The sequence below is a fragment of the Aspergillus karnatakaensis genome (assembly GCF_047715665.1).
Source record: "Aspergillus karnatakaensis strain CBS 102800 unplaced genomic scaffold BJY04scaffold_18, whole genome shotgun sequence".
In the NCBI taxonomy this organism is placed as follows: domain Eukaryota; kingdom Fungi; phylum Ascomycota; class Eurotiomycetes; order Eurotiales; family Aspergillaceae; genus Aspergillus; species Aspergillus karnatakaensis.
The window spans coordinates 238,360-264,389 of record NW_027395730.1 but is presented as its reverse complement, the minus strand read 5'-3'; the positions used below and the strand labels follow the sequence as shown (position 1 = coordinate 264,389).

General features: G+C 50.7%; 9 protein-coding genes across 9 annotated transcripts; 4 read left to right on the top strand and 5 right to left on the bottom strand.

Moving 5' to 3' along the window:
* Positions 1 to 1,029: 1,029 nt before the first annotated feature.
* BJY04DRAFT_206874 (SH3 domain protein) lies at positions 1,030 to 5,688 on the bottom strand (the record flags this gene model as incomplete). The annotated part of the gene is made up of 5 exons (XM_073713773.1): positions 1,030 to 3,729; positions 3,929 to 4,021; positions 4,189 to 4,207; positions 4,252 to 5,594; positions 5,665 to 5,688. The coding sequence occupies 5 exons, from the start codon at positions 5,686 to 5,688 to the stop codon at positions 1,030 to 1,032; spliced, it is 4,179 nt and encodes a 1,392-aa protein (XP_073572447.1).
* A 4,100-nt stretch (positions 5,689 to 9,788) lies between these two features.
* On the bottom strand, positions 9,789 to 12,016 carry BJY04DRAFT_227001 (uncharacterized protein). The gene is made up of 4 exons (XM_073718536.1): positions 11,760 to 12,016; positions 11,615 to 11,677; positions 10,685 to 11,553; positions 9,789 to 10,633 (listed from the first exon to the last, which is right to left on the bottom strand). Exons 1-4 carry the CDS (start codon positions 11,891 to 11,893, stop codon positions 10,461 to 10,463), a joined length of 1,239 nt encoding a protein of 412 aa, XP_073572446.1. The 5' UTR covers positions 11,894 to 12,016; the 3' UTR covers positions 9,789 to 10,460.
* A 790-nt stretch (positions 12,017 to 12,806) lies between these two features.
* BJY04DRAFT_217123 (nucleoporin FG repeat-containing protein) lies at positions 12,807 to 14,099 on the top strand (the record flags this gene model as incomplete). The annotated part of the gene is made up of 2 exons (XM_073715950.1): positions 12,807 to 13,069; positions 13,130 to 14,099. The coding sequence occupies 2 exons, from the start codon at positions 12,807 to 12,809 to the stop codon at positions 14,097 to 14,099; spliced, it is 1,233 nt and encodes a 410-aa protein (XP_073572445.1).
* Positions 14,100 to 14,439: 340 nt separating this feature from the next.
* On the top strand, positions 14,440 to 17,070 carry BJY04DRAFT_217122 (uncharacterized protein; the record flags this gene model as incomplete). Its single annotated transcript, XM_073715949.1, has 2 exons — positions 14,440 to 15,060; positions 15,118 to 17,070. The coding sequence occupies 2 exons, from the start codon at positions 14,440 to 14,442 to the stop codon at positions 17,068 to 17,070; spliced, it is 2,574 nt and encodes an 857-aa protein (XP_073572444.1).
* A 74-nt stretch (positions 17,071 to 17,144) lies between these two features.
* BJY04DRAFT_186593 (GroES family chaperonin) lies at positions 17,145 to 18,301 on the bottom strand. The gene is made up of 4 exons (XM_073710924.1): positions 18,117 to 18,301; positions 17,750 to 17,974; positions 17,582 to 17,640; positions 17,145 to 17,527 (listed from the first exon to the last, which is right to left on the bottom strand). The coding sequence occupies exons 1-4, from the start codon at positions 18,117 to 18,119 to the stop codon at positions 17,503 to 17,505; spliced, it is 312 nt and encodes a 103-aa protein (XP_073572443.1). The 5' UTR covers positions 18,120 to 18,301; the 3' UTR covers positions 17,145 to 17,502.
* A 64-nt stretch (positions 18,302 to 18,365) lies between these two features.
* On the bottom strand, positions 18,366 to 19,980 carry fip1 (cleavage polyadenylation factor subunit FIP1). The gene is made up of 3 exons (XM_073710923.1): positions 19,599 to 19,980; positions 19,502 to 19,551; positions 18,366 to 19,451 (listed from the first exon to the last, which is right to left on the bottom strand). The coding sequence occupies exons 1-3, from the start codon at positions 19,758 to 19,760 to the stop codon at positions 18,671 to 18,673; spliced, it is 993 nt and encodes a 330-aa protein (XP_073572442.1). The 5' UTR covers positions 19,761 to 19,980; the 3' UTR covers positions 18,366 to 18,670.
* A 133-nt stretch (positions 19,981 to 20,113) lies between these two features.
* On the top strand, positions 20,114 to 21,524 carry BJY04DRAFT_186586 (FAM50/XAP5 family protein). The gene is made up of 3 exons (XM_073710922.1): positions 20,114 to 20,373; positions 20,431 to 21,028; positions 21,083 to 21,524. The coding sequence occupies exons 1-3, from the start codon at positions 20,135 to 20,137 to the stop codon at positions 21,395 to 21,397; spliced, it is 1,152 nt and encodes a 383-aa protein (XP_073572441.1). The 5' UTR covers positions 20,114 to 20,134; the 3' UTR covers positions 21,398 to 21,524.
* Positions 21,378 to 23,462, top strand: BJY04DRAFT_37720 (uncharacterized protein). The gene is made up of 6 exons (XM_073720246.1): positions 21,378 to 21,467; positions 21,547 to 21,788; positions 21,854 to 22,087; positions 22,147 to 22,268; positions 22,326 to 22,733; positions 22,779 to 23,462. Exons 2-6 carry the CDS (start codon positions 21,583 to 21,585, stop codon positions 23,030 to 23,032), a joined length of 1,224 nt encoding a protein of 407 aa, XP_073572440.1. The 5' UTR covers positions 21,378 to 21,467; positions 21,547 to 21,582; the 3' UTR covers positions 23,033 to 23,462.
* Positions 23,463 to 23,998: 536 nt separating this feature from the next.
* Positions 23,999 to 25,950, bottom strand: aclA (putative ATP citrate lyase subunit (Acl)). The gene is made up of 2 exons (XM_073720245.1): positions 25,191 to 25,950; positions 23,999 to 25,135 (listed from the first exon to the last, which is right to left on the bottom strand). Exons 1-2 carry the CDS (start codon positions 25,629 to 25,631, stop codon positions 24,119 to 24,121), a joined length of 1,458 nt encoding a protein of 485 aa, XP_073572439.1. The 5' UTR covers positions 25,632 to 25,950; the 3' UTR covers positions 23,999 to 24,118.
* Positions 25,951 to 26,030: the final 80 nt, after the last annotated feature.

Sequence of the window (26,030 nt, the reverse complement as noted above, 5' to 3'; positions counted from 1 at the left end):
GTACCACCTTCCTCAACCCTCCGACTAGGACGGCCCTATCATAAAGAGCAACATTAGATCGGTCGCACTTACGTAAATAAATATGGACTCAGCTGCTTTTATCCTTCATTTCAGCTCATGCTCAAAAGTGGCCTTGTAAGTTGTCCGTAGATTGGTGCTGATCATCTTAGCTCCCCGAGGCGGAACTTGGGAGGTATACCCCCCCTCCTTCCTAATCCGTCCGCACTCTTCCTCTACCTAGTACGGAGTACCACCCATCCTCAAACAACAACATGAAGAAATCACTTGGAGTAGGCAAAAAGACCACTTGTCCTCTAGTCTAGACACCACCCTCTCAAACTCCCACGCACAAGATAACCCTTTCACAAAGACCCAAGGCCACGTGTATAGTGAACCTGCAGTGCTGTGCAGCGAGCACAGCGCAGCCTTTCCGTGGACTTGCACCCCAGACCTCCCAAGCGGCAGAAAACCCTGCGCAAGATTTCAGGCCTTATGCTCCTGCTACTGCGCAGGTACCTCACTTTTCCGCAATATTTTACGGCCTGTATTTTTGGTATCACCTGTGTATCTGCGTGCATCTGCAGTGCCCTGCTGCTGCCTAGCTGCACGCGTCTGTTGACGTCACGCGATGCAGATTTATCATTGTTGTGGGGTGAATGACGTTATTGCAAACGGAGGTGGAAGGTTTTGTATTGTTGTGAATAGGCGGACGTGGGAGTGAATAGGATTTCAGAATCGGGAGGGAAGAATAGGAGCCTGGGGCCTGGGGAAGGCTGAATATGGGACAGCGGAAAAGAAGTTGATATTGTAGGCAGCGGGCTGGTGACCTTTTGGGGGAAGGAGAATCTCAATTGGAAGGAAACAATGAGCGGAGAAGAGGTCTTACGGGTAGAGTTTATAGTATGGAAATCAACTATGCAAGTCATATCTCATTTCTGTCATATCGTAGCATATGCAATAGTAGATCGTTATACATATCATGCAATAAATCGAAAACAAGACTAGAACCAAGAGTAAGAGCTAGCTACATCAAACAATTTCGCCGACGACTGAGACGTGCGAGCCAGGGAAAAGCCCTGTCATCCCCGCATAGCACCCCCAGTACCAATCATCGTTGATGTTCTCGGCCTCAGTTATCTCTGCGCCTCGGGGGAACATCAGTTCGTCTTGTACCCCTTCTTCCGGGTACCAAGACCACAATGCAAGCAAGACAAGTCCAACGCCGCCGTCCGGTGGGAAACGGCGGGCAGCTGAGGGAGCTGTGCTGGGGCTTTGCGGCTGGCTAGGGTTCAGGGAGGAAGGAGTGCCGGGCTCGGAGTTCTGACTGCGGTCTCGGTCGTTGTTCCATGAAGATCGGACTCGTGATGCTTTTTTCCGACGCTCAGATCCTTCTTTCCAGCTCCAGTCACCTTGTGAAGGTGTCTCTGAGGTGGGCGCTCCGGTGGTCGTAGGTACTGCTTGGATAGGAGATGATGTCGGTGGCAACTGCTTATCCTTCAGAGCATGACCCCCGACAAGGTTACGAGCAATAATCCGGCGTGGGCCTTCAGGGAAGTTATCAAACGCAACCACAATCATGCGATGCCCCTTAAGACATCGACGCCAGCCGTTCAGACCGTCTTCTTTGCGGATCTTTGATGTAGTCACGAACTTCAAGTAGCAATTAGCACAGAGATCGTAGTCGCCGTCGTTGCAGCGGAGGCAATGGAATCGTAAGGTCGAGGTCGGAATTGGAGAGCTACAGGAATCACAGCGGGTCGTAATAGTCAAAACATTCAAGGTCTCTGTACTGCTGCCGGCCGGTTGATCTTGAGGGCCACGGCTACCCGGTACTGTGCGGCAAATAGGGAGTAGCGAATGCGTACAGCACTTCCCTTGGTTGACACAGCGATTGCAGAATCCCCAGTCCCCTTCGTTGCACTGGTTGCAAGACCAGAAGCCCTCGTTGGCAGGCTTCTGGCAACGATCGCAAAACAATCCCTGCTGCAACCTCCGAGCCGGACTATCGCTTGTCATCTCCCTGCCGTCTCTCACAAATCTAAGAGCAGACTCAGTAGGCCGTGAGTACTTGGTAGATAGTAAAGCGTGCTGAGATGACGTTGGTGAGTTCGGTTGATCGTCTGTTGGCGCTCTCAACTTCGCCAATTTTGCCTGAGCTGACAGCTTGAACCCTTTCCACTCGAAACACCCTCTCCCTTGGCGGTAGCATCTGAGACAGAGATGATAATTGCCGTCTTTACACAGTGGGCAGGCTTTGTGCAGTTCATATTGGATGTCCAGCTTTCCACATCGATCGCACGAGATACTCGGTTCGAGGTATGAATCGGCAGGTTGCGGCAGCACATTGGAGCGGGACGATGAAGGCCGAGGACGCTCCTGTCTAGCTGGTCCATTGACTTCTGCCATCACAGAGCTGTTTGTGGATACGTCGGAAGTGCCAGCTCTTGGACGTAAAGAGCTGATGCTATCCAAAGGACTCCGTAATGCCGAAGCATTCATTCTTGGAGAATCGATTGAGGATCGAGTTCGGGTGTGGCTGATCGGCCTATTCCGATCACTGATCAATGCGTTAGTAACGCTCTGATCTGAGGAATTGGCACGTCGAGATCGTGGTGTAGATCCCGTTGGTTGTGCTCGTGAGTGAGAGTTGCGAGGACGGTCTGCCATCATGTCGCTTGACGATCGCATTGCAGGGCCTAGTGTTACATCCGATGATGAAGCTGGATTGTATGGTACAGGAGACGTTCTTCTCCGGCGATTCCCTCCCTGCTCAGACAGACGCCTCTGATGATTTGACGGGCCAGGGCGCGGTGACGCAGAAGGTTCCAGCAGAGGCTGCCCCCCTGAGGGGCTAGCAGAAGATCCTTGAGGCCGTTGCAGGGATTGTGAACGAGCGCGAGTCTGCCTCTGTGATTGTGCTTGCTCTGGAGCATCCTGGCGCCGTTGCGAACGAGAACGTAGCATATGCCGTCGACGATACGCATCCGCAATGCGCTCACTGAGCTCTTCTTCCTGCCCAGGCTCAAGATTGTCCAAATCAATGTCATCCAATAACCCTTCCTCAAAGATTTGTCGTAGGATTTCTTCCTCCATGGTCTCCGTATCAGACGACAGGCTCAGTAGTGACCGCAAACTCGACTGATGCTCAACCCGTCTCGTTCTCTCCGCAGCGCTATCTGGCCGTGCCGTCGTTGTAGGTCGAGTTGTCCGTTGTCGCCGTGACGCTCGCTCCTCCTCCCGTCGTCGTCTGGAACGCACATCCTCCCTTTGCCCAATCCTGTCAGCAGAATCCGTCCGACGAGTGCGCGACGATTGTGCTGTTCGTTGTGCTGCCGTCGTTGGTCTCCAAGCCTCCAGACTCAACTGTCGAACCTCCTCCATTATCCTCTGATCTTCACCATCAGACTCCGCGGAGCTATTTCCTGGAGACATTGCGGCCGGAAAGACAGATTGCCCAGGCTTGTATCGTTGTTCGATTTCAGCTCGTTCGGCAGCTGGCTTGGCACGTTCGGGATTAGCGGTCAGCACCATATCCAAGAGCGTCGTAACTGTGGCATTGGGACGAGTCTCGCGGACATTTGCGCGACATGAAGGGCAGGTATATCGACGGGAGGAGGAGTTTGATCGTTGGGAAGCTTGAGTATAGAACCATTCTTTCAGGCAAGATCCACAAAAGGTATGCAGGCAATCGAGCAGGGTAAGCGGTTGGAAAAGCAGATCTGTGCATATCTAGCAACGAAGTCAGCGACCGTACCCAAGCAAGCATCCAAAAATATAGCATGCTGCCTGGAATCGAGCCCGGCTTTTACTCGATTCCTGCGAAAAGGTCGAGAGATGCAAGGGGTGGTAGCGCAGGGTGATAGCCAATCTGGAACCCGCCCCGCGTTTGACTGGAGGAATCGGGCTGAAAAAGAAATGAGGGACACACCGAACAAGTCAACTCTTTCTCAAGATCCCCGAGGCCAGGAGCCCCTTGCGGCTCGATAGACATGGAGAAAGCTGTACCACGGCAGGGTGGAAGCTAAATGGCGATGAGGGCGAGTGAGATGGGATGAGATAACCGTGGTTGGTGGTCGGGAGACAGGAAGGCTGAAGACTCCACGAGGGATCGTCGGCTTGGTTCCACTCCCCGCATGGGCCTCTGATTCTCCGAACTATGAAATCGTAGTAATAACAATTTCAACTAACTATAACTATAATACACTCGCTGTTATCTACGCTCATTTCCCATAATTCTCCTTCTCCCAGAACCAATGATACAGACTCCGCCACTCTCTCGCCTGGTCCTCCACATAGTCCCCAACCAACTCTGCCGTCTCATTCGACCCCCGCACATCAACCGGACTCGCGTTGGACGTCATGTCAACAGCTACACCCCCCGTGTTGCTGTCCAGAACCTCTTCGGTGCCATTCTTTGCCTTCTCCGCCAGCTCCTTCGCTCCTTCCCGGACAGTCTCGGCGTACTCTTCGGCTCGTTCTCGCGCCCGCTCAAGTAGCTCTTCCGGTGTAGGATATCGGCGAGTAAGAATGAGGAGGAGGTAGTAGCTTCGTACAATCCCGGTGTAGACTACATCCTTTGCAAGCATCGTAAAACCGTGAGAGAAGAAGCCTTTCAAGACCTCTCCCCGAAGACCTGCGTACAGCTCAGAAGCTCCCTCTGTGCGAGCGATCGTGATGACGTTTGATATTATCGATGGCACAAAGAACAACTCGTCCAGCTCGTCGCTATCTAATTTTGCGGCAGGCTCTTTTGCGGTGCTAGAGCCAGCGTTTGAGACCTGCGAGCGAGTCTTGGCCATCGAGAAAGGATATGTGATTGAAGATGCCGCTGACTTGCTGAGCGCTGCTAGCAAGAATGTAACGGCTGGAGACACCTTCGCTCCATTAGCTCGACGGCGGAGAGCAGACTTTAATATCTCATTGAGAAAGAATGTAATGGAAGGGTTCAGCGTGAGAATTAATGACGCTGAATACCCCGCCCAGAAACCTCGAATGCCCCTCTCCAGCCGAATCTTCGAGGCAATCTCCGATGCGCTCGCTGAAGTTCCAGACGTCTGCTTTCTTGCCACAATATTCGACAAGGGCGTCGTAAAAAGCTTGGAGAAGGCACCCGCTAGAACTCCAATCGCCAACTCATCCAAAACAGGCAGCACAGTATGCCGTGACCGACGTCGCGCCTCATGCCGTGCCGCAATCCTCCGTTGCCTGAAAAACTCATACGCCAGGAAGAAAAGAAACGCATCAAGCACAGTCTTCGCTGTATCTTGCGCAAGGCCAGCATATAACCCGCCGACACCTTCTGTTGCGTAAATCTTCCGCGCAGCATCCAGTAACCCTGTATATTTTCCTTCGTCCCTTCCTTCCTTATTGCTCTTGTATTTTTCGTCATTGGACTTGCGCTTTTGTTGCTTTTGTGTCTGTAAACGTGCGATGATGAGACTCAGAGGGTACGTCGCGAGGTTCGATACTGCCGCTCCGACAGCACCGGCAACGGCATTGCCTATCGTAGGGAGAGTGGGGCCTTGCAACGCAGCCTTTTTCCAGTCTTCTCTCGGTGGGCTTTCTTCGTATTTAAGATATAGCTGGTAAGAATCCTGGAGTAGAAAAGCAAAACGTCAGATAAGCTTCCAAACTTCATAGGGCATTTAGAGAAGGATGTATTACCAGCTCGTAGTCGTCTTCGGCCATTTTGGTAACAATCAAGTCGCGTTTCGACTTTCGGAGACCTTGAGTGATAACTGTCAAACAAGTGAAGAAAGCAAAGAAGCCGAGGCTCAGGTCAGTGGAGGGTCTTGAAATCCGGGGTTGGAACGATAACGTCATCCGATCCGGCCTGTGCTTATCACCTGCGCATGTGATTTCTCCAGCCCTCGTTCAACCACCTTCAGGCGAGAACAAGCTCGTTATACTCAAAACGAGGCTATTCAGCACTCGTTTTTTACATTCAAAAGGCATGGAGATCGGTGCCTCGGGGGATCTGGCTACAGTTGAGCTCTCCAACTGTCGCGGGAACAATACAGCCCGAGCATCATGGACGTCCTACTGCAGCCTCTCCTCGCAGATCCCGTAGAAATCATCGTCACCTAATGCTTCGAGAGGGACAATATTGGCGGTTTTCAAGGCCGTAGACATTGCCGCTTTTTACTCATCGGTGTCAAGTCACCAGATGGCGCCTAAGGGTAGGATCATTTCGTGGGTCCATCACGCTTACTCGGGCTGCTAGAGTTAAGAGAAGACAGAAATAGGATAAATAGTTATTTGCAATAATCTTGTGTAGTTACATCCTCTTGTGAGTGACTCTAGCGTATGGTCTTATGTAGTATCTACAGCCAACGATGTAAGTCTAAATCCGAATGACCAGAAGAAACCAAGAGTTGTGTTAAAAGATTCAAACGCCAAAAGACTCGCAAGCGAAAGAAAGAAACGAAGAGTTGATAAAGAAAAAGGAGCTTCTCTTAAACACCCAAGCCCTTCGCCCGGACCATTCCCCGTACGCCTCCAGCAGCCGATTGATGGGTATCATTGCGTTAAAAAGTGCAAACTCCGAGGGTATCGTAAGATAATGAGATCACGGCGCCCACCCTTTCGTTGTATGTCATTGTGTTAGTTCTAGTTTTTAGGTTTTCGGTTTTTCATATTTTTTTTGGATTTTCTTTGCAAGGTTGGTGGCTGTCATCCGGATCGTCCAATCTCTAACCGCGGGTGCTAGATATGGATGTTCAAAACGTGTTGCCGAACTGGCACTGCCAATCGTCGGCGGGCTGTCCCACCGTAGGCCGATTCGTACTGACGGCGCTAGTTCTCCTCGGATGACCAGGCTGATTTCCAGCAGTTCGAGCAGCGGCAAGGTGCTGGGGAGTCAAGTTGTTTGTGCCAACTGAGGAATGCTGTGAACGATTTGGTTGGTGGGCAGGAAATGCTGCGGGTCGACCAGTTTGATCGTAGTGAGCATCAGCCGCAGAACCCAGAGCACGAGGACGCTTGTATAGGCGGCTGTGACCAGCACCATCCTCTGGAAGTGCACCACTGGTTGTGTCCAGGGTTTCGTCGTGGCCACGCTTGCGTGAATTAGGATTAGTTTGAGTGCTAACCCCTGGAGCAAGAGAAGATCTGGCCGTCCTGAAATAGTGAGAAGGCTGGTAAAGCTGTGTATATGGCGAAATCTGTTGAGGCTGGTAGGGGTATGTGTATGCCGGATTCTGTTGAAGCTGACCATGCCCCTGATACATGGGGTGGTTTTGGGGCTGGATCACAGGACCTTGGTTCGCTTCTGTCGGCCACTGGATAGCAGTCTGTAGCGGCAATGCAGCAGAAGAGGCTTGCACAGCGGGTTGAATGTGTCCAGACAATTGGGATTGCGAACCTTGGGCGTCCACCGAGATACGTTGAGCAAGATGGCTAGGTTGCGGGATTTGCTGGCGCGGAACGTGTTGAGCATGATTGACATCGGCGCTTGGGTCCATCGCGCTCTGGCTTGGGTTTTTATGTGGCTTCCGCGGAGCTATGTGGCGATACTTCGGCTGCTTTGTAGTGTCAGGCTCAATCTGATTGTCAAGTGGAACCGGAGAGTTCGCGTTTGTATCCGCAGTCATTGTCGCTTCCCGCTCTTTCTTGTCTAATTCTTTGACTCGTCTTAGCTTCACTGCTTTCTTGGCATTGCCCTTTGTGTTTGTCTCAATCCGCTGCACGGTATCGAAGGGCCCGTCAATGAACCGGTGAGAATACGGTTCGCTTTCGCTCACTATGTGCACGCAAATCTTTTTGTGCTTGGTGAGCGTCTGGAGGACTGCTGCAAGACGGGCCTTGAAAGAGGCAAATCGTCTTTCCGGCTTGCTAGTCAGACGTCCTGCTTTGTGTCGAGTAATCATATTATCCTATGAATGCAATGTTAGTATAGTTCACAGTACCCAAGATGCTTTATTCTTTGACATACCAAGAGCTTCCAGCAGCATTTCTCAACGAATCTGAGGTTGAACAGGCTGGACGTGTCCATGCGGTTGATGCTGCGTCCGCCATCCACGTCGTCAGACTTTTCAAGGATAGCATCGCAAAGTGCTCTAACAATTGCCTTGCGCTCGTTTGTTGTAGTTGGAATTGTATCATCAGGTGCTTTGTTGCTGTCAAGTGCGACAGACTCATGCTGAAATTCTGTTATCGCTTCTTCAAGGGAGTTAAAGATAGTTTGCTTTGACTCTTGAGCTTTGTAGCTACCGGAGACAGCCTCCTGAGCCATTTTAACGAATCGTGAATCCACTTCGCCGGTCTCGCTTTCCTTAGCTCGCGGCTTTGCTGCGGATTTCCTCTGCTGACAGCCGCGGCCATTGGTCTGGGAGGCGCTGTTTACTGGAGTAGCCAATGGAGTTGTTGAAAGGGTAGTTGAGGGAGTGGCTGGTGGAACGGCTACGAAGGCGGTTGATACAGTGGTCTGTAAATCTGGAGGCAAGGATTGAGTAACAGGTGCAGAGGTCTTTAGGGCATCACCTGACTCTGAAAGGCCTCGTGCTGCATCCTCGCCGACTTGTTGCTCATCGGTAATAAGCCTAGAGGTAGCTTCTGAGATAGCTTTAGGAGAAGGTCGACTGGATGATGTCTCATTGAGAGTGTCAGCGCCACCAGTGCGACCGCTCATGGAGGCATTAACACCGGCACTGGAAGCAAGCTCTGGATTTTCGCCCTCAAGAGGCACCGGCTGAGTCGAGTCTCCAAAGCTTGAAGTGACTGCGGCATTGTGTGTAGCTGGGTTTGGGTGATAAGGTGATACAGCTGGTGGTTCAGCACGGTTCGTGTCCTGACTTTCGGGGCTGGCAGTGACAGGGGGCTGTGAACAGTTCAGGGCCTGGGGTAAGTACTGCAAGATATTGAATTCTTCGGGGGCCGCAGTCACAGGGTTGCATGGGAGCGTGCTATCACCGAATAGACCCATCAGTTCTTGCTGGTTGACACCCGCCTCGTCATAGTAATTGGGCCGATTGCTGTCGCCGGCGAACTCTCGATCAGTGTCAAGGGTTTCTGAGAAGAAGCTGTTTTGCCATGTTTTGTTCATGTGAAGGCCAATCATTCTGGTCGTGCTACCGTAGACTGCTGCTTTGGGTGAGTTCTGAGAGGGGAATATGTCCTGAGGATCATCCTGCCCGGGGTCGAGCGAAGGATAATCAGACGCCATTGGGAACGTGCCAGAAGAACTGTTTTCGTTGAATTCTAGCATACGTCACGGAAGGCTAAAGAAGTTTGAGAATAGTGATATGACGATGGATATTGAGATATGAAGAAATCATACGAATATGAGATGAAGATAGAGATCAGAGGAGAAGTGGTGTGGAGAGAAGAAGAAGAAGAGGATGAGGAGAAGGAGGAAGAGGAAGAGGAGGAGAAGAAGGAAGAGCCAAAAAAAGAATAAGAAAGATGCTATACAAGGGCTGGTGACCAAGAAGGCAGACGCGCTGGGGTAATGCATTCACTTGCTGTGTCTTGGTATCAATACCAGCTCGTAACGTGGGTATCAAATGCGCGCAAGTCGAGAACCCAACAACCTAGAGAGAGCACAAGCCAAACAATCTTGGGGAGGGCGGTAGGTTGTAAACAAGGTCCCAGAGTAAAGGGTAAAAGAAAGTGAGCAGTATTACCCATTCATGATAGGTTCTCTCCGGCAGTTGGCCTTGATCGGGAGGGCTTCGTCAAGAATGGGGCTTGTTATTCGCAACAATCGAGTCTTGGGGAGTCTGGCTGCGCCTCGCCATTGTCAACCATCTGCTGAATAGGACTCCATTATAAACGATAGATCCTCAAATCCCTTGGGGCAGGTGACTCTCATCCGCGATCAGAGAGTCTGCAGCACCAAAGCTTCTTAGATCTGATTTCTTGAGGCTTGTTTTAGCCGCTCTGCTTTCCAGTTGTCTGGGTTCTGGGGATCAACCCAACTCCTCTTCGTTTCTCCGTCCTTCTACCCAGCCAAGAAGGCCGTTTTGATTTCGAGAGATGGGTTTAGCTTCCTCGAGGCTGGAGCCTGACATTGTCGATCTTTCGTCTCCGCACGCCGCAATAACTTTTCAGTCGTCAAAGAGTGGGCTAGCCGGCCCAGCTAAGGCCTTTGCAAGCCATGATGACAAGTCAAGAAATCCAACTCACGGATCTTGAGTCGTGGAGGTCGCGTAACTAGAATGAGGTCCGTTTTGCTCACCCTTCATCAAGCCGTGTCAAGGCAGCTTCTCGTGTTTGGAAAGTCAGGTTCCTCCTCACCGTCTTCACAGCTTGCAACCCAGAATACCCAGACCCCGTGCCGCAAAGACGAGAAAGAACGAGAGCCTTACGTTATTCCAAATCCTTCCTCACCTGCACACGACAACGAGGGAAAAGGTAGCCTTGCCGTTGACGAGCCATACTTCAGTAATAGTTCCACGTTGACACGCGAGCGCCTGCGACAGGCATACTGCAGGCAGGGTGGACGCGACCAGGAGCGAGCTTCAGTCTTCGGACTCGCTCGCGGCGGGGAGCAACCAAATTTTCATGGAGCTACTAGGGCTCGTGGAGGATAATACTTCATGAACGCTATTGCGCCGGACTTCAGAGTATCTTTGCCCAGACGTCGTCGCAATGATGTTGCTCATGGGATGCAGGACAGTACTGCTGACGGTATCTAGGTCATCTAGTCAGTGAGAGCCCTTCGCACCAATCTGAACGATGATACCTTCATGGACCTTCCACTCCAAAGTCGGTTCTTGCGCGCCAGTGGTGTAAGTTGGGTCTTGCCACAATCTCATCTTGCCGTCAGTACCACCAGCCCAGATCTCGTGCGATGTACCACGCCCAGTCGGGACCAAGTCGATCTTCATCCGTTGATTTGTCAAAGCTTGACGCCCTTGTAACCAGCCAAGGAGCTGACCAGTAACACGAATATCATAGATCAAGACGCCGTTACTCTTGCGTTCAGCGATGTAGAGGTATCTTCCGCAAGGGCTCCAGAGAAGTTGAGTAACGCCACAGCCCCCAATGTGACGATCTGCTTCGGTCTTAGAGATATTGAAAGTTCCCAGGGATTGCCCCGAGCCATTCGAATCATAGAGTCCAACATTTCTCGAAAATGTCCCGGCTGCTAGGATGGCGTCCTCCGTCGGACTAAGAGCCATGGCAGACACTATGCCTTTCATCCCAACGCCTCCTCCAACAGATTGTTTTCGCTTGCTGGGTATTGTGGGCAACCAAGTAACAGGGCCGTCGTTACCTGGACGAGACACGTCAAAGAGACATATCAAGCTGTCCGAACCCGTGATGAAGTGTGTACCACCTAAAGCAGATGGGTATATCATGGAATGAGGTGTTATGAAAGCCTCGGTTGTGGGGTTCACAAGAGAGTACGTTGCTGTTACCGTGGGAGCCAGTGCAGAGGATAGTCTGACTGGGTGATCCCTTACAGATGAGAGAAACAAGGTGGAGGATGGCTCTTGGAGTGAGAAGAAGGGATAGAAAGCAGATGCGTAAGTAGGTTCACCAGAGGGCAACACTGAGTATGGAATCAAATGATGAGGATGACGTTGTTCGTCGAGAAGATCAGGTGGCCTATACAAGGTAAAGTTAGCTGTCGAGCCTCGCTCTTGATTTGAAGGCGAAGGGAACTAACACGATGAAGCTTCTTATGCCATGGTCAGAAGAGTCTGTCAGTAATGTGGTTCCATCTGGGGACCTTACCAGAGTGACAAAAGATTAGTGAGAGAGTCAAAAGCAATGGATCACAGGCAGAATTGAGTGTTTCACGTTAAACTCACCATGAGGCACTTTTGAAATAAAACTCACTGTCAGTGCTACCAGCTTTGGGTGACGAAGATTGTTGATCTGAGTACAACGGCTCTTCATATCCTGTGCTTGTTGACGCCAGACACACAAACTCGTTGCTAGCCATTGTGTGCTGAGAAGTTCACTTTTAAGCAGACGCACCCACGCAACAAATCAAAACGCCGTCGACGTGCTGTTGACCTACGAGGGCAGCAGAGACGAAGTGTATAGGTCTGGCAAACAGCGCTACTATTTACATCAACCTCAGTATCCACATCAACACGACCAATCTATCGCAATCCCGCCGTTAAAGTATATGATGGACAGATGGTGATTGATGCGCATGAGCCTTATAGCCTTTCAGGGGTAGCAGTATGGCCGAAGGGGGAAGATTCCAGTGCGCGGGTATTGTACAGAATGTCTCAAAAAACTTCATATGCGGACATGGAGCAGTTTCGTTGCAATGTGAAGCTCTGATGGACTCTTTTGGTCTGCCTAGCATCGCATGTCGTCCATACAAGCTTTGGCGGCATCTGCAAGCGTATGCCAGTCATGTGATTCTCAACCCCGGAGCCTGACCGCGGAAAAATGACAAGCTTGTTGTGATCTGCAACAACACCTTCTTCCGACGTCGAGTGGTACTCTTCTGCTCTAAGAACTCATTTTCTGCGGACGAGATAGGAGGGGACTCGCTTCTCAATATATCTCCATCTTATTTTCTCTCCCGGCGCATCTACGAATCTGTGAATCCATCCTGCAGAATGTTTTCTTCAAAGCCTTCCACATCTTCGCTTGCCATCAACACAGGCACTGCCAATTCACTCTTGTAAGCATTTCTCTAGACATATTAAAATTACTTTCTTGTTCTAAGCCACGCGTCCGTATTTGATCCGAGGTTTCTACTCTACTGAGGACAAACGCACCTGTCAAAGAAATGCTAACCTCTGCTCGTTCTACCTAGTAATGCCAATGCCAATAATACTCAGGCTCCAGCTGCCACCCCGAGCACGGCAGCCCAACCGGCCAATGCGACTGGCAGCATGTTTAACAATTTAGGTGGTGGAAACAACTCCGGATCAAGCATGTTTAGCAACCTTCCAGGAAGTCAACAAACCAACAACAGCGGGGGCGGGTTGTTCAACAAGGCCAGTACTGCTGCTGGTGCTACTGGTACAAACACTGCAACCACTCAACCGGGGGGGTTATTCGGGAATCTTGGGGCTAGCTCTGCGGCTCCAGCTCAGACTCAATCAAAACCTGGCTTCTTCAGCCTCGGTGTCACAAATTCGACAGGAGGTGTCTTGTAAGATCCACCTTCCCAATACGTAATGATACCCAATACCCAAGCTAATATCTAGATCAGTGGCAGTACGAACCAAACCGCCGGTGCAAATCAAACGATCAGTCAACAACAGCAGCCTAACAAACCAACTCTTTCGCTTTTCGGTAACCAGAACTCTACGGCACAGCAGCCTACTCAACAAACAGCAGCCGCGGCCGGAACTGGCACAGTGATTCAAGGTGTGAAGGTCGACCTCAGCAACCTTCTACCGACTACAAAATACGAAAGCTGTGCTGATGAGGTCAGGTCAGAGCTGGAGCGATTCGATACTTTCGTATTCAACCAGATTAAAATGTGCAATGAGATTGCCAACATGGTCCCTTCCATTGTAGCCCAAGGCAGTACTATACCTACCGATGTGGAGTATGTCCAGGGCAAATTAGAAACCATACAACACGCACTGGAAAATGACGCCGGCGACATTGATCAGCTGCGCAATCTCGTTTCCAGGGATGCTGCGGAAGCTCAGGTCGCATTTCGAGCTATCGATACCCTCAAGCTCCCACTGCAATACCAGTCTACTGGGGGTTCTGGATGGTGGTCTGCACAAGATCAAAAGGTCTCGGATCCTCAATCGCTACGCTCAATGCGAAAGAACACGCTCGCTCTTCCTGATGATGTTGAAGGTGAGCCGTCTTCAAGCACCATCAATGGAGTGCCAGTGAATCTAGTGGACTATTTCTCCCAGCGCTCTGATGAGATGGGTGTTGTTCTCGAGCGTTATACCCGGAATTTGAAGGAAATTGAAGACCACCTTCATGGCGTTGAGTCTACACTGGAACGCCAGATCCATGACTTTACGACCTCACGGAATCGCGATATCGCAGGGACTAGGTCTTCGAAGTCGGTGATCAATGATCTCGCTGCTGTTCTGGGCGATGTCGAGGCCGGCATCGTAGGCGTTGCGGGCCGTCTAGGCGCAGTCACTGAGCAGGCGCAGGAAGTCGTGCTCGGCGCGCCGTCTGGTTTCGACAGCAAACACAACTTTTAGTTTCTTTGTGTATATTATGGATGGCGTATGGACCTTGGATTTGAAGATCAAGGAGCGGCAAGTCAATTTGCATCGCTATTTGTGGTTTCGGATACGGCGTTCACTTTGATAGAATAAGCAGGAAATATATCTACTTTTTGGCAATTTCAACGTATCTGGGTTGGAGTATCTCCATTGGTCTTGGTTGAGTGGTTATCCCCCTATAGTTAGCTAACTCACGCTGGACCAGCGCGGGAAGCTAAGCCGATTGTTCAATTACTTTTCGTCAGCACCTCACAGAATCCTCAGACTAGACAGGGGCTTCATTGCTTGACCTGCTATTCACCGACATTCTCTCCTAATGGAACCTTCCTTACTAGACTATTCCCGGTTTCACGGAATCGCAAGTGATTACGCTGCAGTCGATCCGATCACGTACATCGACGACACTGTTCCCACCAATCTTGACCTCGAAGCAGATCTTCAATTCAGGCAAACAGAGTTCAATAATTGTCTCTTCAGCGCTCACACGACCCTCGAACAAGCGCTCCACAGTGAGAAGCTTAGAGTATCGAAGAAGAGTGCGCGCTACCTGACGTCGGTTGTCAGCGAACTCCAGATGAAACACATAGACATTGATTGGCACGCCATCTTACCGGCCTTTCATCACATTAAAGATGCCAGACTCGAATCACCGGTCTTTCGCATAGACTTCGAGAGTGATGTGACGTTGTCGAAGAACCCTTTGCGTTTTACGGCCCTCGATGTCGATCTTCGAGACTCTGCAGAGCCTGACAACTTATTGGATGTCCCTTGCCCGCTTCCAAATTTTCATTCGGGCAAAAGCTCGCTGCTTGAGAAAGTCAAAATTGAGAAGCTTCGGTGTTCAAGAGGCGCCTTCTCCCTCATAACAAGCATTGATAGTGAGGCTAGACCACCACAGGGAGCAATGGCCAATGACTTGAGATGCTTGTTGGACTATGTAAGTGATTGGATAAATCCCATCTCTGGATCTTTACTGATCGCATTCAATGCCTAGAGTGCACAAAATAAGTCGCCATCCCCCGCTCTTCTTCCGCTAGATGCCGAGAGCTTTCCTCCCTCGAGCCCAACGCCGGTTTCTTCTGGACGCATGCTTCCTAGTCCTGCGTCCTCGGACCCAATGCAGTTGGGTCTATACTCCCGAAAGTCTACGGTTCAAGGCCACAGGCAGGGGCAAAGCGAGCTCGAACCCTTGAAAAGGGCACTAGACGTTTGTGCAGCGGCTCAAGTGACACGAGATATACACCCGGTTCCAACAGAGTGCAAGAATTCACCGGACGACCAATGCCTGGCCACAAGCGTCCCACGCGCGGGTTGTGACAAACAGAGAATTTCATTAGTTGGACTCACACTCTGGAAAGCTAAACCTGCTCCTGAAGCAGATTCACGACAGCTGCAAGATCGAAAGAAGCGAATCACTGACGCCTTTCTCCCAGATAGAATGAGCTGCGATGACTATGCTACTAGTGGTATCAAATCATCTAAAGACATCAACGCCACCACGGAACAGCACCCTGAGGCAGGGCATGGTCCAAAGGGGCAGTTCGGGTCTGGGCTAGGACCTCGAGTAAGTGTTTCTAAGGAAATTATCCTACCAACTTGCACCTTTAGCTCGGCTATCCCTCGACAGGAAACCTTGTTGAAGAGTGAAACTGCCAGGCAGAACTACTCGCAGAGCATTGCATGCCAGGAGCCTACAGTGTGGCAGCCGCAAGGATCCACTGGTGTTGAACATGCTGTGTTGCCCACCCGGCCATTACGCGTGCACCTAGGCTCATTGTCGTCGTTCATGGAGACGAGAGGTAAAAGCACGAAAAGTCAACTCCCGGCAAAAAGTCCTTATTTCGCACATAAGGATGCCGAATTTCCCAAACAACGGAAGTCTGACAATGTTACTGTTGCTGCAGTTCTTCAAGGGAAACCATGCATATCCACCCGCAACCCTCTCCAGCCAGCCCTAAGTCTTGCCACCCAGGTACCACGAGTGCCCTTGAAACACGAGGGCCTGGTTCTTGTGGTCTCAACCACGCTCTTGAGCACAAATCTCCGAGTCATACAATGCCTCGAGGGATTTGATTATCCCCCAAAGCTTATATACCGAGACTACCCTACAGCCCCGCCACCAACTCAGTCAAAACAAAAACATCAACCGCCAAAACTAGCACAGCTACTACCCCCTCCAGTCGAAGCCGATATAATTGTATCCCCCAAAACGGGGATAATCTTGACAACATCCCAAGCGACAATGCAACTCTACCTCCCAGGCCACAAGTCAGGTTCCATCAATACCAACGCAATCCCAACAACAAAGGCAATCAACTCGCCCCTCCGTGAACAAATTTATAAACTATCATCGCGCTACGATTCTCTCTACATTCTCATAACCCACGGTCCTGATACGTCCACGAATAAGCCCCAATCCCGAGCCCCAATAACAGTCGACAAGCACCTTCTATCCTCCCTATCAGCCCTGACGGCATTCTGTACCTCTCTCGCAGACCCCAAACCTGGATCTGGAACTCTGATACCGCTTTTACTACCCTTAAACCCTGAGCGAATCACAACATGGATTCTCTCCCTCGCCCATAAACACGTCTGCCAGCTCCCGACACCAAGGTCCCAATCTTGTTTCCAGAGTGCATTTACGCCGATAAATCCGAAGCCGCGAATTGCCTTTGAGATTGGAGATATGGAGGAGGGCTCTTGGGAGGCATTCTTACGGCGGCTTGGATTGAATCCGTTTGCTGCGCATGTTGTACTCGCTGTTTTAAGGAGAGAGGGCGAAGGGGAAGAAGGTATTGGGTGTCTTTCGAGGTTTGTGGAGATGTCGTCGAGTGAGCGGAGGGTGCTATTCAATGGAGTACTGGGGGAGAAGATACTGAAGAGGGTTGATGCGCTTATTGAACGGGATTGGCAGGATGACAGGGCGTTGAACTTTGACGGAGCTTGAAACGTTTACGCGGCAAAATATATGGTTGAAGTTTCGGAGGCGTTATCTACTCAATGCTAGAATATGCGATTATAGCCACAGCAATTATCAGAGAGAGGAGATATCGGTGCTATTACTTATACTCATCGAGCCATGAATCTGACAAGATCAAGGTCAAATATAGAAGTACATCAAGTGGTATGCAAAAATAAACAATCATTTCACGCTTTCGGCAATAAATGCAAAGAAATCAGTATCCCAAGAAGCGAGGAAGTATCAAGATGGTGCCTTCCTGCTGTCATTCTGGCTCCTTTTTTAGATTTTATACGATGGTGTGGTTGTAACATTGAGGATCATGATTTTGTCAAAAAGGTATAATACAACGACCCGAATGGTTCGGTCCGGGGGTAGCGAAATAGATGAGGACGTAGGAGAACGTTCGTCTTAGATCATCTATTCGTTGATCTTGGCGAGGATCCTATGGCACGATTAGATTCATTTAATAGTATCGGAGACAAAAAGCAAGACATACTCCGAGTCGCGGAAGAGAGTGTACTCCTCCTCACCGATCTTGACGGGGCTGCCACCAAACTACAACAGAGGAATTATTAGCACTCAAATCTTCAAGGAAAGAGAGTTATTCTTGTCGTCGAATCGCCGATTCATTCGGGCCGAAGCTGACAACCGATCAAGTACGTACCTGGGGAATCAAGACACGATCACCGGCGTTAACTCCCATGGGAATACGCTGGCCATTGCGGTCGACGGCACCAGGACCGACAGCAAGAACTTTGGCCTCGTTCTGCTCCTTGACGCTGCTCTCAGGGAGGAAGATGCCGGAGGCAGTCTTAGCCTCGGGCTTAACGCGCTGGACGAGGACGCGGTCCAGGAGAGGAGCGAGGTTCTTGACGTTGCGGAGGAAAGACTATAAGAGAAGATCGAGTTAGAAACCGCCGTATTGAATTACAGAGATGCCGGATCGGACAACGGAAGCTGCTGTTCTAGGGGTCGGAAAAGTTTTGACGGAAGCTCTCCTGGGGATCCGGGGAAACACTGAGATGACGCACCATTGTGATTGTATGTGACGGTGTGTATTAAGCACGAAAGCGTGGGAGGTAAGCGTCGGATGGAGCAGATGGAGCAGATGGATTGAAGCTGAGACGTGGAAGCAAAAGAGAAGAAAAGCGCAGGGACGGCGAGCTGGGGAAGAAGATCCGATCTGGACTCGCGAGAAATTTCCAGAATGCCAAGACCTCCAGCTTCCATCCCCACGACCTGCCGAGGGTACGTATCCTTTTGACCTCTATCACTAACCATAGCTCATTCTTATCTCTTAGTATGCTCTATATTTGAATGAATGTTATTGCTATGTCAAGTGGCTCTTCAATATCATTTGTACGACGCCTTTGAATCCGATACCGCCGCATACTATATCCCGAAGCTTACCGCCGCTGCGGCCGCTCCGTGATTCCGAGCTTTATCCCATATACATGGCCCTTGAGCGTTGAGAGATGATTGATAAGAACACAGTTTGGTTTGATTAAGTGGTATTCATCCTTACTCGTGAATATTAGAGATAAACCATAGCCAATGGCACCTTTTTTAACCTTACAGTGTTGTGCTACCATCTCCTCCCCCGGCCTCGGCCACCACCACCTCCACCACCATAACCACCGCCACCATAGCCCATTTGGCCTTGGCCACCACCCTGACCACCGTATCCACCTTGACCTTGCTGCCCGCCGCCTGCGCCGGATTGCCCACCCATCATAGCTTGGGCATGTTGCATGAAAGACATCGGGTCCATGGAGGCAGGATCTAGCCCTTGCGACATCATCGACGTCAACATGCCTTGCATCATGTCCGGGTTCATATCAGGCATACCCGGAATCCCTGGCATTGGAGGTGGTGCGCTTCCCGCAGGAGGTCCGGCACCCGGCTGAGCACCAGGCATTGGCGGCAGTCCCATAGTCAGGAAGCTCTGCATATCGTCCAGCTGTCTTTTCTGATCTCCCACTTCCTTTCTTAGCTCTTGTTGCTTCAGTACATAACTCGCCCAAGTAAATTCGTCAAATCCGTAATTGAAGTAGTCCGTCAGATCCGTCCCAGGCCGCCTCCATGGCTTGTCATCCTCCGGGAAATCAACATCCATATCTGTAACCATAATTGGCTTGCCAGTCGAAGGGTGGATGGGGTTCGCGTGGACATCAATTGTAGACGCATGTACCGGGGGATAAGCGGAGCCGGGTTTTTGTGTTGCTGGTCTTGTGCCGCTCGGGATTGAGGTCGAGCTGTCAACCCTCGGCGTTATCGTAGGTGTCTGAGATTTTGGGACAGTGGAGGAGTCGGCGGATGTAGGGCGCTGAGAATCGGTTCGAAGGGTGGCATGGCGGGGATGTTGACTGCTAGACTATTAGCAGGCGTGGACATCGTGGGACACAATTGACCTCACACTTCTGGAGGCGCATCTACAGGTGCCTCTGTAATGATATTGAAATCATCCTATTACCGTTAGCAAGCAACTCTATACGGGGTCAAAAGGCACGTACATCGTCTTCCTCCTCCTCCTCTACCTCTTCTTCTTCCTCCGCATCGATTGAGTCGTTCACAGCGTCGGCTTGAGGCCTTCGTGGATCCCTGGACTGAGTGACCGGCACCGCATCAGCGGGATCGTAGAGATCGTCATCGTCGTCATCGATGATATGCGACATTTAACCAAATGTTTGAATTCGAAGAGACAGGGGTGCGGAAGGTCGAAGCTGTTCTTGTTGCCCTGATTCTGCGGATAGTGATACACTAAGTTTGCTTTGTTTGCTCCTTGTTCGATCAAATGGTCGCAAGCGCGAAAGGTGAGGTAGTCAAGAGTATTTGATTAGAGGAGCTATCACGAATCAGTCAATAGAAACTATGGTGGGCGAGGGTATTCTGGATGTTATATTTTTGTTCATGTTCCAAGCTTCTAACCCCGGTAGAAGGCTTGCGAAGCACGCGGTCACGTGAAGCCTGCCCTCCGCCATACCTCATGCCACGAGCTCCGCTCAACCACTCGCCGTCTGACATTCGTTAAACTCTATAGCACTATATAATGCCTCCATCCGAACCCCCAAGTCAAAGCTCGACCCCTAGGTTCACTAGTCAAACCGCTTCCGCTGAGGACCTTCTCAAGTCGCAAACCGTCGGCCTCGTCCACCTGTCCGACTTCCGCAAACGTCGCGCGGAGGTCCTCGAACTGAAAGAGCGCGAGGCGCATGACAAATCGCTGGGAAGATTTACAGCTGGTAATTCAAGAAGCGCAACTCCTTCTACAGGCGATGTAACTGACGGGTAAGTAAAGGCTTCCTTGATTTTTTTTTTTGGCATTCGGCTAATCGCAAGTGCTAGAAACTCGACGTTGCAGAGCGAGGGGCCAGCGAAGAAGAAGAAGCGAAAGAAGCTTCTCGCAAAGAGCAAATTATCATTCGGGGACGATGCTGAGGAAGATGATGAGGAAGTGTTTCAAAAGTCAAAGCCGAAGGCTACCGACGACTCGACACCTACCCCGGCTGAATTAAGTGCGCCGCAATCTGGCACCAATACACCGTTTGACGAGAGCACTGGGCCGCCATCTCGCCGGATCACACCAAATCCTAGAGCACCGCCTCCTCCAAAGGCTCTCACGAAGGCATCACTCAAAGCCGAAGTCGAAGCCCGAGATACCCTTCGGAAAGAGTTTCTGGCAATGCAAGACGCGATCAAGAACACTGAAATTCTAGTTCCTTTCGTCTTCTACGATGGGACTAATATTCCTGCCGGTACTGCCAAGGTTAAGAAAGGAGATCAAGTCTGGCTGCTTCTTGATCGTTGTCGAAAGGTGGCTGCGGAGCTAGGTGTCAGCGGCACTAGCGGGGCCTCCAAAGGTCGAAAATTCAACCGCCGTGAATGGGCGAGAGTGAGTGTTGATGATTTGATGCTGGTCAAAGGAGAAGTCATCATTCCGCATGTACGATAATCGCCTCCCACATATTCTGGAAACCTCGCTGACAATTGATTCTAGCATTATGAATTATACTATTTCATCGCCAACCGTGTGCCTACTTTCTCCAACACTGGTGGCCTGCTATTCGACTACTCGAATAACCCACCACCACCTCCCCCCACCGATAACCCCATGTATCGGCCGAGTAACGACGAGCTTGAAGGTGGCGACAAAGATGCTACGCTGACCAAGGTCGTTGATAGACGGTGGTACGAACGCAACAAGCACATCTTTCCCGCAAGTCTATGGCGGGAATACGAGCCCGGGGCCGATTTTGAAGAGAAAATGCGCACAACTAGACGCGATGCCTCAGGGAACACGTTTTTTTTCTGAGGCTCATTCGGGAAACAAAAATGTAGAAGCTACCTAGTGATATAGACGGGTGCGTGGCGTTAAAGTACTTGTATGCTTCCGAGATACCCAAACAAACTTATACGAACCTAGAACCATCAGTTACTTATTTCTTTGTTTTGCTTGTGTAGCGACTGGTGACCTGTCTGGTGTTGCTGGTGAAAGGCATGCCGGACATAAGACTGGTCCCGAGGCCTATCTACAAGACGGCAACCGCCTATCCATCTCCCCACCCCATTTCCATCGACCTCAGTATCTATGGGGCATTGGTACCAACGTATTCTGCGATCGCCGCTATGGATTTCTGTCTCCGATGCAACACACTCAGTTGTCGAGCGTCTCTAAAGGAGAGAGCTGTTGTCACAACTTGCTCGTGAGTGTCACAGCTTGCTTCTGTTCGGGGGTCTAGGTAGCCAAGCCTACGAGCTGACCCTTTAGGCACATCTTTTGTCTTCAGTGTGCCGATGATCTTGGACTCTCGCGTCCCAATGGTGAACGCCATTGTCCCGCGTGCCAATCGGCCCTCTTGAATCCGGACGACGCCGTTTCGACTGTTCTAAATCCGACGGAAGATTACAAGACAAGCGTGCTCAGTGGACTCGATCCGAATACTATAATGGAATGTGCCGGAAGGGCCTTGATGTTCTGGTCGTATCAATCGACACAGGAAATGTGCGTCTCTAGCGGCTTGTCTATATGGATTCACGGCAAGGAGACTGATTGGGACCAAGCTTCTACCAAGAGTACCTAGGAAAGACTCTAACAGACAAATACACGAATCTGAACACACAAATGGACAAAATGATCCACAACGCCAACACGGAAATCTCTACTTTGCAGACAAGGCTTGCTGGTTTGTCCAACTTTCGTTTCCCTAAACATCGAGGTTTCATCTGATGATACGTCTTAGACATGCAGGCTGCACAGGAACAACTCCGCAAAAAAAACCAAGAGCTTGTTGATATGTACCGAGAGAAATGTAAGAAGTTCACCCAGATCACGAATCTATATAATCTCCTCAAATCCCGGGCCATGCGCTCGCAAATCCAGACTGCTGTCGTCTCTCAAGCAAACAATTCGCTCGAAGCAACGCACGATGACCCAGCAAGCGCATATTTAGTACCAAGGTCCTTCGGCATAGCGGCGCCTCCCCAAACCCCTTCAGCCTACCAGCAAAGGGCGCATCAGGTTGACTTGGACGGAGTGGAGCAGTTACATCGACATCAGCGGAGTGGTACGGGTAGTTCGAAGGGGCAGCGACATAGAACCGATACCGCGATGCCGCCCCCCAATCGCTCCCTACCCGGCCAAAGAAGAGGTATGGTCGTCTATTCCTAGATGCTGGAGATGCTAATGTTTCCAGTTGAACCTCCAAATGCCACACCAAATCACCGCAAACGGCTTGCCGGCCCTTCGCGTCCTTCAACCGGGATGTCCCAACTACCGAACAACAATATCATGCTAAAACGATTCCATGCCGATCGGCCGCCGACCGAAGGATATACAAGCGGCCAACACCATAACTCTACCCACCGGGAGACCTTGAACGTCCAGAACCACAGAGCGCCTGATATCCCGAATGGAATACGGTCATTCTTTAACAGTACGATAGCATGATGTCTTCAAGGCCTATATAACAGATATGATTGTTTTCTAGGTTCATTGCTTTGATGTTGGTGGGTTCAATTCGGTTACTTTAGGGAATATATAACTATAGTTCGGTATGCCGAAAAACAGGGTTCAGGAACGAGAACAATATGTTACATGAACTGCAATAGAAGCGGTACAATTCTTCTCAGTGCCGTGAATAGATAGTTACCTAGCAATGCTTACTCTACCCTAGACAGAAAACCCATGTCCGCGTTGCCAAAAGCCGAGGGCCTCAATACCCTATCTAGGTAGTGCAGCCCAAATCAACCATTACATACAGGATTGCAGCCGCCACCAAACAACAAAGTAGCATTCATTAATTTCATTCTATGTTGGTGCCAACCCCAATGATCCTACGATCCTTAATCTCACTCCTTAGACTCTGCCCCACCGCTATGGTACAAAATTCCACAGGAGTCAATATAAGCTGCCTCTAGAATTCCCACCCTAGCTCGATACCCGCCGCGCTTCTCGGACGGACGGATGGAAGCCACCACCACGGTCACCCGCAGCCCGTCCGCCATCCGCTCCTCCGGGCTCCAACAATCCTCGAATCCAATGCCAACCACAAGCCTCTCTCCACGATTTTATTTAAACTATTCTCGCATGGGTCTGCCTGTCAGAGCTTGTGTGGATCTTAGATCTGAGATCTCTGCATTTAAGCTTATCTGGACGGTTGTTTTGGGCGTTACGCGTTATTTATACCCAATATGTATCTGTATTTTTACCATGCCACGTTCTTTGACAGATTTCGAAGACGATAAGCTCTCCCATACTGGTCTTTTCTTCTTTGTTCTACTGCTGCTACCCTAATAAAAAAAGCACTTGGTTTGATTTGAATTTTTGGATTGTATGTTCTATTCTCGCAGTCTAAAGAACAGCGGGCCGTACAAGGAGATATCACCTTCGTCAATCGTCTTTACCATGGGGTTTAGAAATAAGAAAACAAAATAGGATGAAAATGCAGAAAGCCGTCATGCCGTGCGTTGAAAAGGAGGAAAGTCCCGTATAGGATTAAATTAAGTAGATCAGAAAACGCCCTTCCTTTTTGATTTACGCAGTACCGAACTCCTTGATATCAGTCTCCTTGCCTAGTAGGGCAAGAGGAACGATACCACTGACGTGCATCTCAGGGCCGTAGACGTGCATGTTGAGGCCGAGCTCCTCGCCGACAGCCTTGATGTTCTTGAGACCCTCCTGGTAGTTGGGACCAGCACGGCGGACCCAGATCTGGACCTTGTGCTCGTTGAGGACGGGTGCGACCTCTCGCAGGGCACGGATGACACCCTTGAAAGTGGAAGCGACGTTGGTGAAGTTGGCAATACCACCACCGATGAAGAGGACCTTGCCCTCGGGATGGACGGGAGCTCGCAGCATCAGGTCGAGGATAGTGCGGGCATAGTTGAACGTCTGTGTCTCGGTGGGGGCACCGGAGTATTCACCGTAGTTGGCCAGCTCGCTAACAAAGCCAGCAGAGGCGATGGCGTCGGCGTACACGACGGAGGCACCACCACCAGCGACGAGAGTCCAGACACGACCGTTGGCGTTGAGGACCGTGAGTTTGAGAGAGGCACCGGTCTTAGCATCCATATCAGAGATGAACTTCTCCTCCTTGCTCAACTCACGACCGAAAGGAGCGGGGAACTCCATGGGAGGGCCGGCATCGATATTGATCTTGTCGGATGTGGGGACAGCAGCCAAACCGAGGTTAGCAGGGCTACGGGCAACAGCCCACTTGGTACCACACTCAAACTCAGCGGTCTGGTCAAGCTTGGCAGCCAAGTCAAGGAAGTGAACATCCGCGGAGGTAGCATCGGCGTTAGGGATAACAACGAGAGGGTTGATCTCGAGGTATGTGAACTGGCAGTCGACGTAGACAGCGTAGAGACGGGAGATGAAGTCAACCAGAACGTTGTGAACGCCTGCGGGGACCTTGTTGAGGAGTGTGGCAGCAATCTCCTCGTTGGAGGGGTAGTTCTTCAAGTTGACGGGGATGAGAAGCTTCTCAGCCTTAGCATCAACATCACCGACATCGACACCACCCTCGTGGGTAAAGAGGATCCAGTCACCCTAGGGATTGTAAGCTTCCAAACAGTATGGTGCAGAACGAGAAGTCAATTCTTACCTCACGCACGGAGTGGATGTTGATGTAGTACTCGGTCTCCTGGGGGTGAGGAACGAAAGGCTCGACGAGGAACTGGCGGAGCACACCGACAACGGACTCAACCTGTTGTTCCTTTGTAGCACGAGCCTCGATCCATTCCCTGGCCTCAGCCCAAGTTTTGTTCAGGGCAAGCAGACCGCTCTTGCCTCGCCTCTTGATCAATTGATCTGGCTTGGCCACGAACTTGGAGCCGGGAACGAGCAGCCATGGGTATGTAACCTCCGCCTGGTCGAGAACATCCTTCACGGCGAGGTCGTCGGGGAAGTACAGAGAGGCGAGTCTGGGAGGAGGGTTGTGGGTGGAGGAAGGAGGAAGAGGAGTTGGCTTAATGACGGGGGCGCGAGTGAGGTGGTAGTTGAGAATGGCCTTGCCATCGGCTTCGAGGATTGACTTAGCGGACATTGTGTATATGTAGGTGTGGTGGTATGAGGGGGAGTTCGAGATTCAATAGTAGAAGCTGGGAGAGGAGAAATGTGTATGGGAAGCAAACCCCGAATAGCAATTATTGAGTATATAGAGGAGGAGAAGATGAGAAATGGAAGAAGAGAGGAAGTGGACGTGAGAATAATTTGTTTGCGAGGTCGGCGGAGAAAAAAAGGCCTGCCAGAGGAAGATAAATTATGATGAAGGGGCTGAGGAGGGGGAAAAAACAAAAAGGGCCTGGGATGATGGGTTGGTAAAATGGTACCTGAAGACCACAGGTAACGCTCGCTGTCAATACCTGGTGCCGATACAGGTACGAAGTCAATTGCGCTGAACAGGGAACTCTGGCACAGCGGAGCGGTGGGGGGGAATTGTGCG

Excerpts from the sequence above, each read along its gene's own strand:
- BJY04DRAFT_227001 (XM_073718536.1), bottom strand. The coding sequence starts at position 11,893 with ATGGCTAGCAACGAGTTTGTGTGTCTGGCGTCAACAAGCACAGGATAT. Across the intron at positions 11,678-11,759 it reads TATTTCAAAAGTGCCTCATG|GTCCCCAGATGGAACCACAT; the intron begins GTGAGTTTAACG and ends CACTCTGGTAAG. Across the intron at positions 10,634-10,684 it reads GGAGTGGAAGGTCCATGAAG|ATACCGTCAGCAGTACTGTC; the intron begins GTATCATCGTTC and ends TAGATGACCTAG.
- BJY04DRAFT_186593 (XM_073710924.1), bottom strand. Across the intron at positions 17,641-17,749 it reads ATCGTGTCTTGATTCCCCAG|TTTGGTGGCAGCCCCGTCAA; the intron begins GTACGTACTTGA and ends CCTCTGTTGTAG. Across the intron at positions 17,528-17,581 it reads ACTCTCTTCCGCGACTCGGA|GATCCTCGCCAAGATCAACG; the intron begins GTATGTCTTGCT and ends ATCGTGCCATAG.
- fip1 (XM_073710923.1), bottom strand. The coding sequence starts at position 19,760 with ATGTCGCATATCATCGATGACGACGATGACGATCTCTACGATCCCGCT. Across the intron at positions 19,552-19,598 it reads AGGAGGAGGAGGAAGACGAT|GATGATTTCAATATCATTAC; the intron begins GTACGTGCCTTT and ends TAACGGTAATAG. Across the intron at positions 19,452-19,501 it reads GTAGATGCGCCTCCAGAAGT|TCAACATCCCCGCCATGCCA; the intron begins GTGAGGTCAATT and ends ATAGTCTAGCAG.
- BJY04DRAFT_186586 (XM_073710922.1), top strand. The coding sequence starts at position 20,135 with ATGCCTCCATCCGAACCCCCAAGTCAAAGCTCGACCCCTAGGTTCACT. Across the intron at positions 20,374-20,430 it reads ACAGGCGATGTAACTGACGG|AAACTCGACGTTGCAGAGCG; the intron begins GTAAGTAAAGGC and ends CGCAAGTGCTAG. Across the intron at positions 21,029-21,082 it reads GAGAAGTCATCATTCCGCAT|CATTATGAATTATACTATTT; the intron begins GTACGATAATCG and ends AATTGATTCTAG.
- BJY04DRAFT_37720 (XM_073720246.1), top strand. The coding sequence starts at position 21,583 with ATGCCGGACATAAGACTGGTCCCGAGGCCTATCTACAAGACGGCAACC. Across the intron at positions 22,088-22,146 it reads TATCAATCGACACAGGAAAT|CTTCTACCAAGAGTACCTAG; the intron begins GTGCGTCTCTAG and ends ATTGGGACCAAG. Across the intron at positions 22,269-22,325 it reads TTTGCAGACAAGGCTTGCTG|ACATGCAGGCTGCACAGGAA; the intron begins GTTTGTCCAACT and ends GATACGTCTTAG.
- aclA (XM_073720245.1), bottom strand. The coding sequence starts at position 25,631 with ATGTCCGCTAAGTCAATCCTCGAAGCCGATGGCAAGGCCATTCTCAAC. Across the intron at positions 25,136-25,190 it reads ACATCCACTCCGTGCGTGAG|GGTGACTGGATCCTCTTTAC; the intron begins GTAAGAATTGAC and ends TACAATCCCTAG.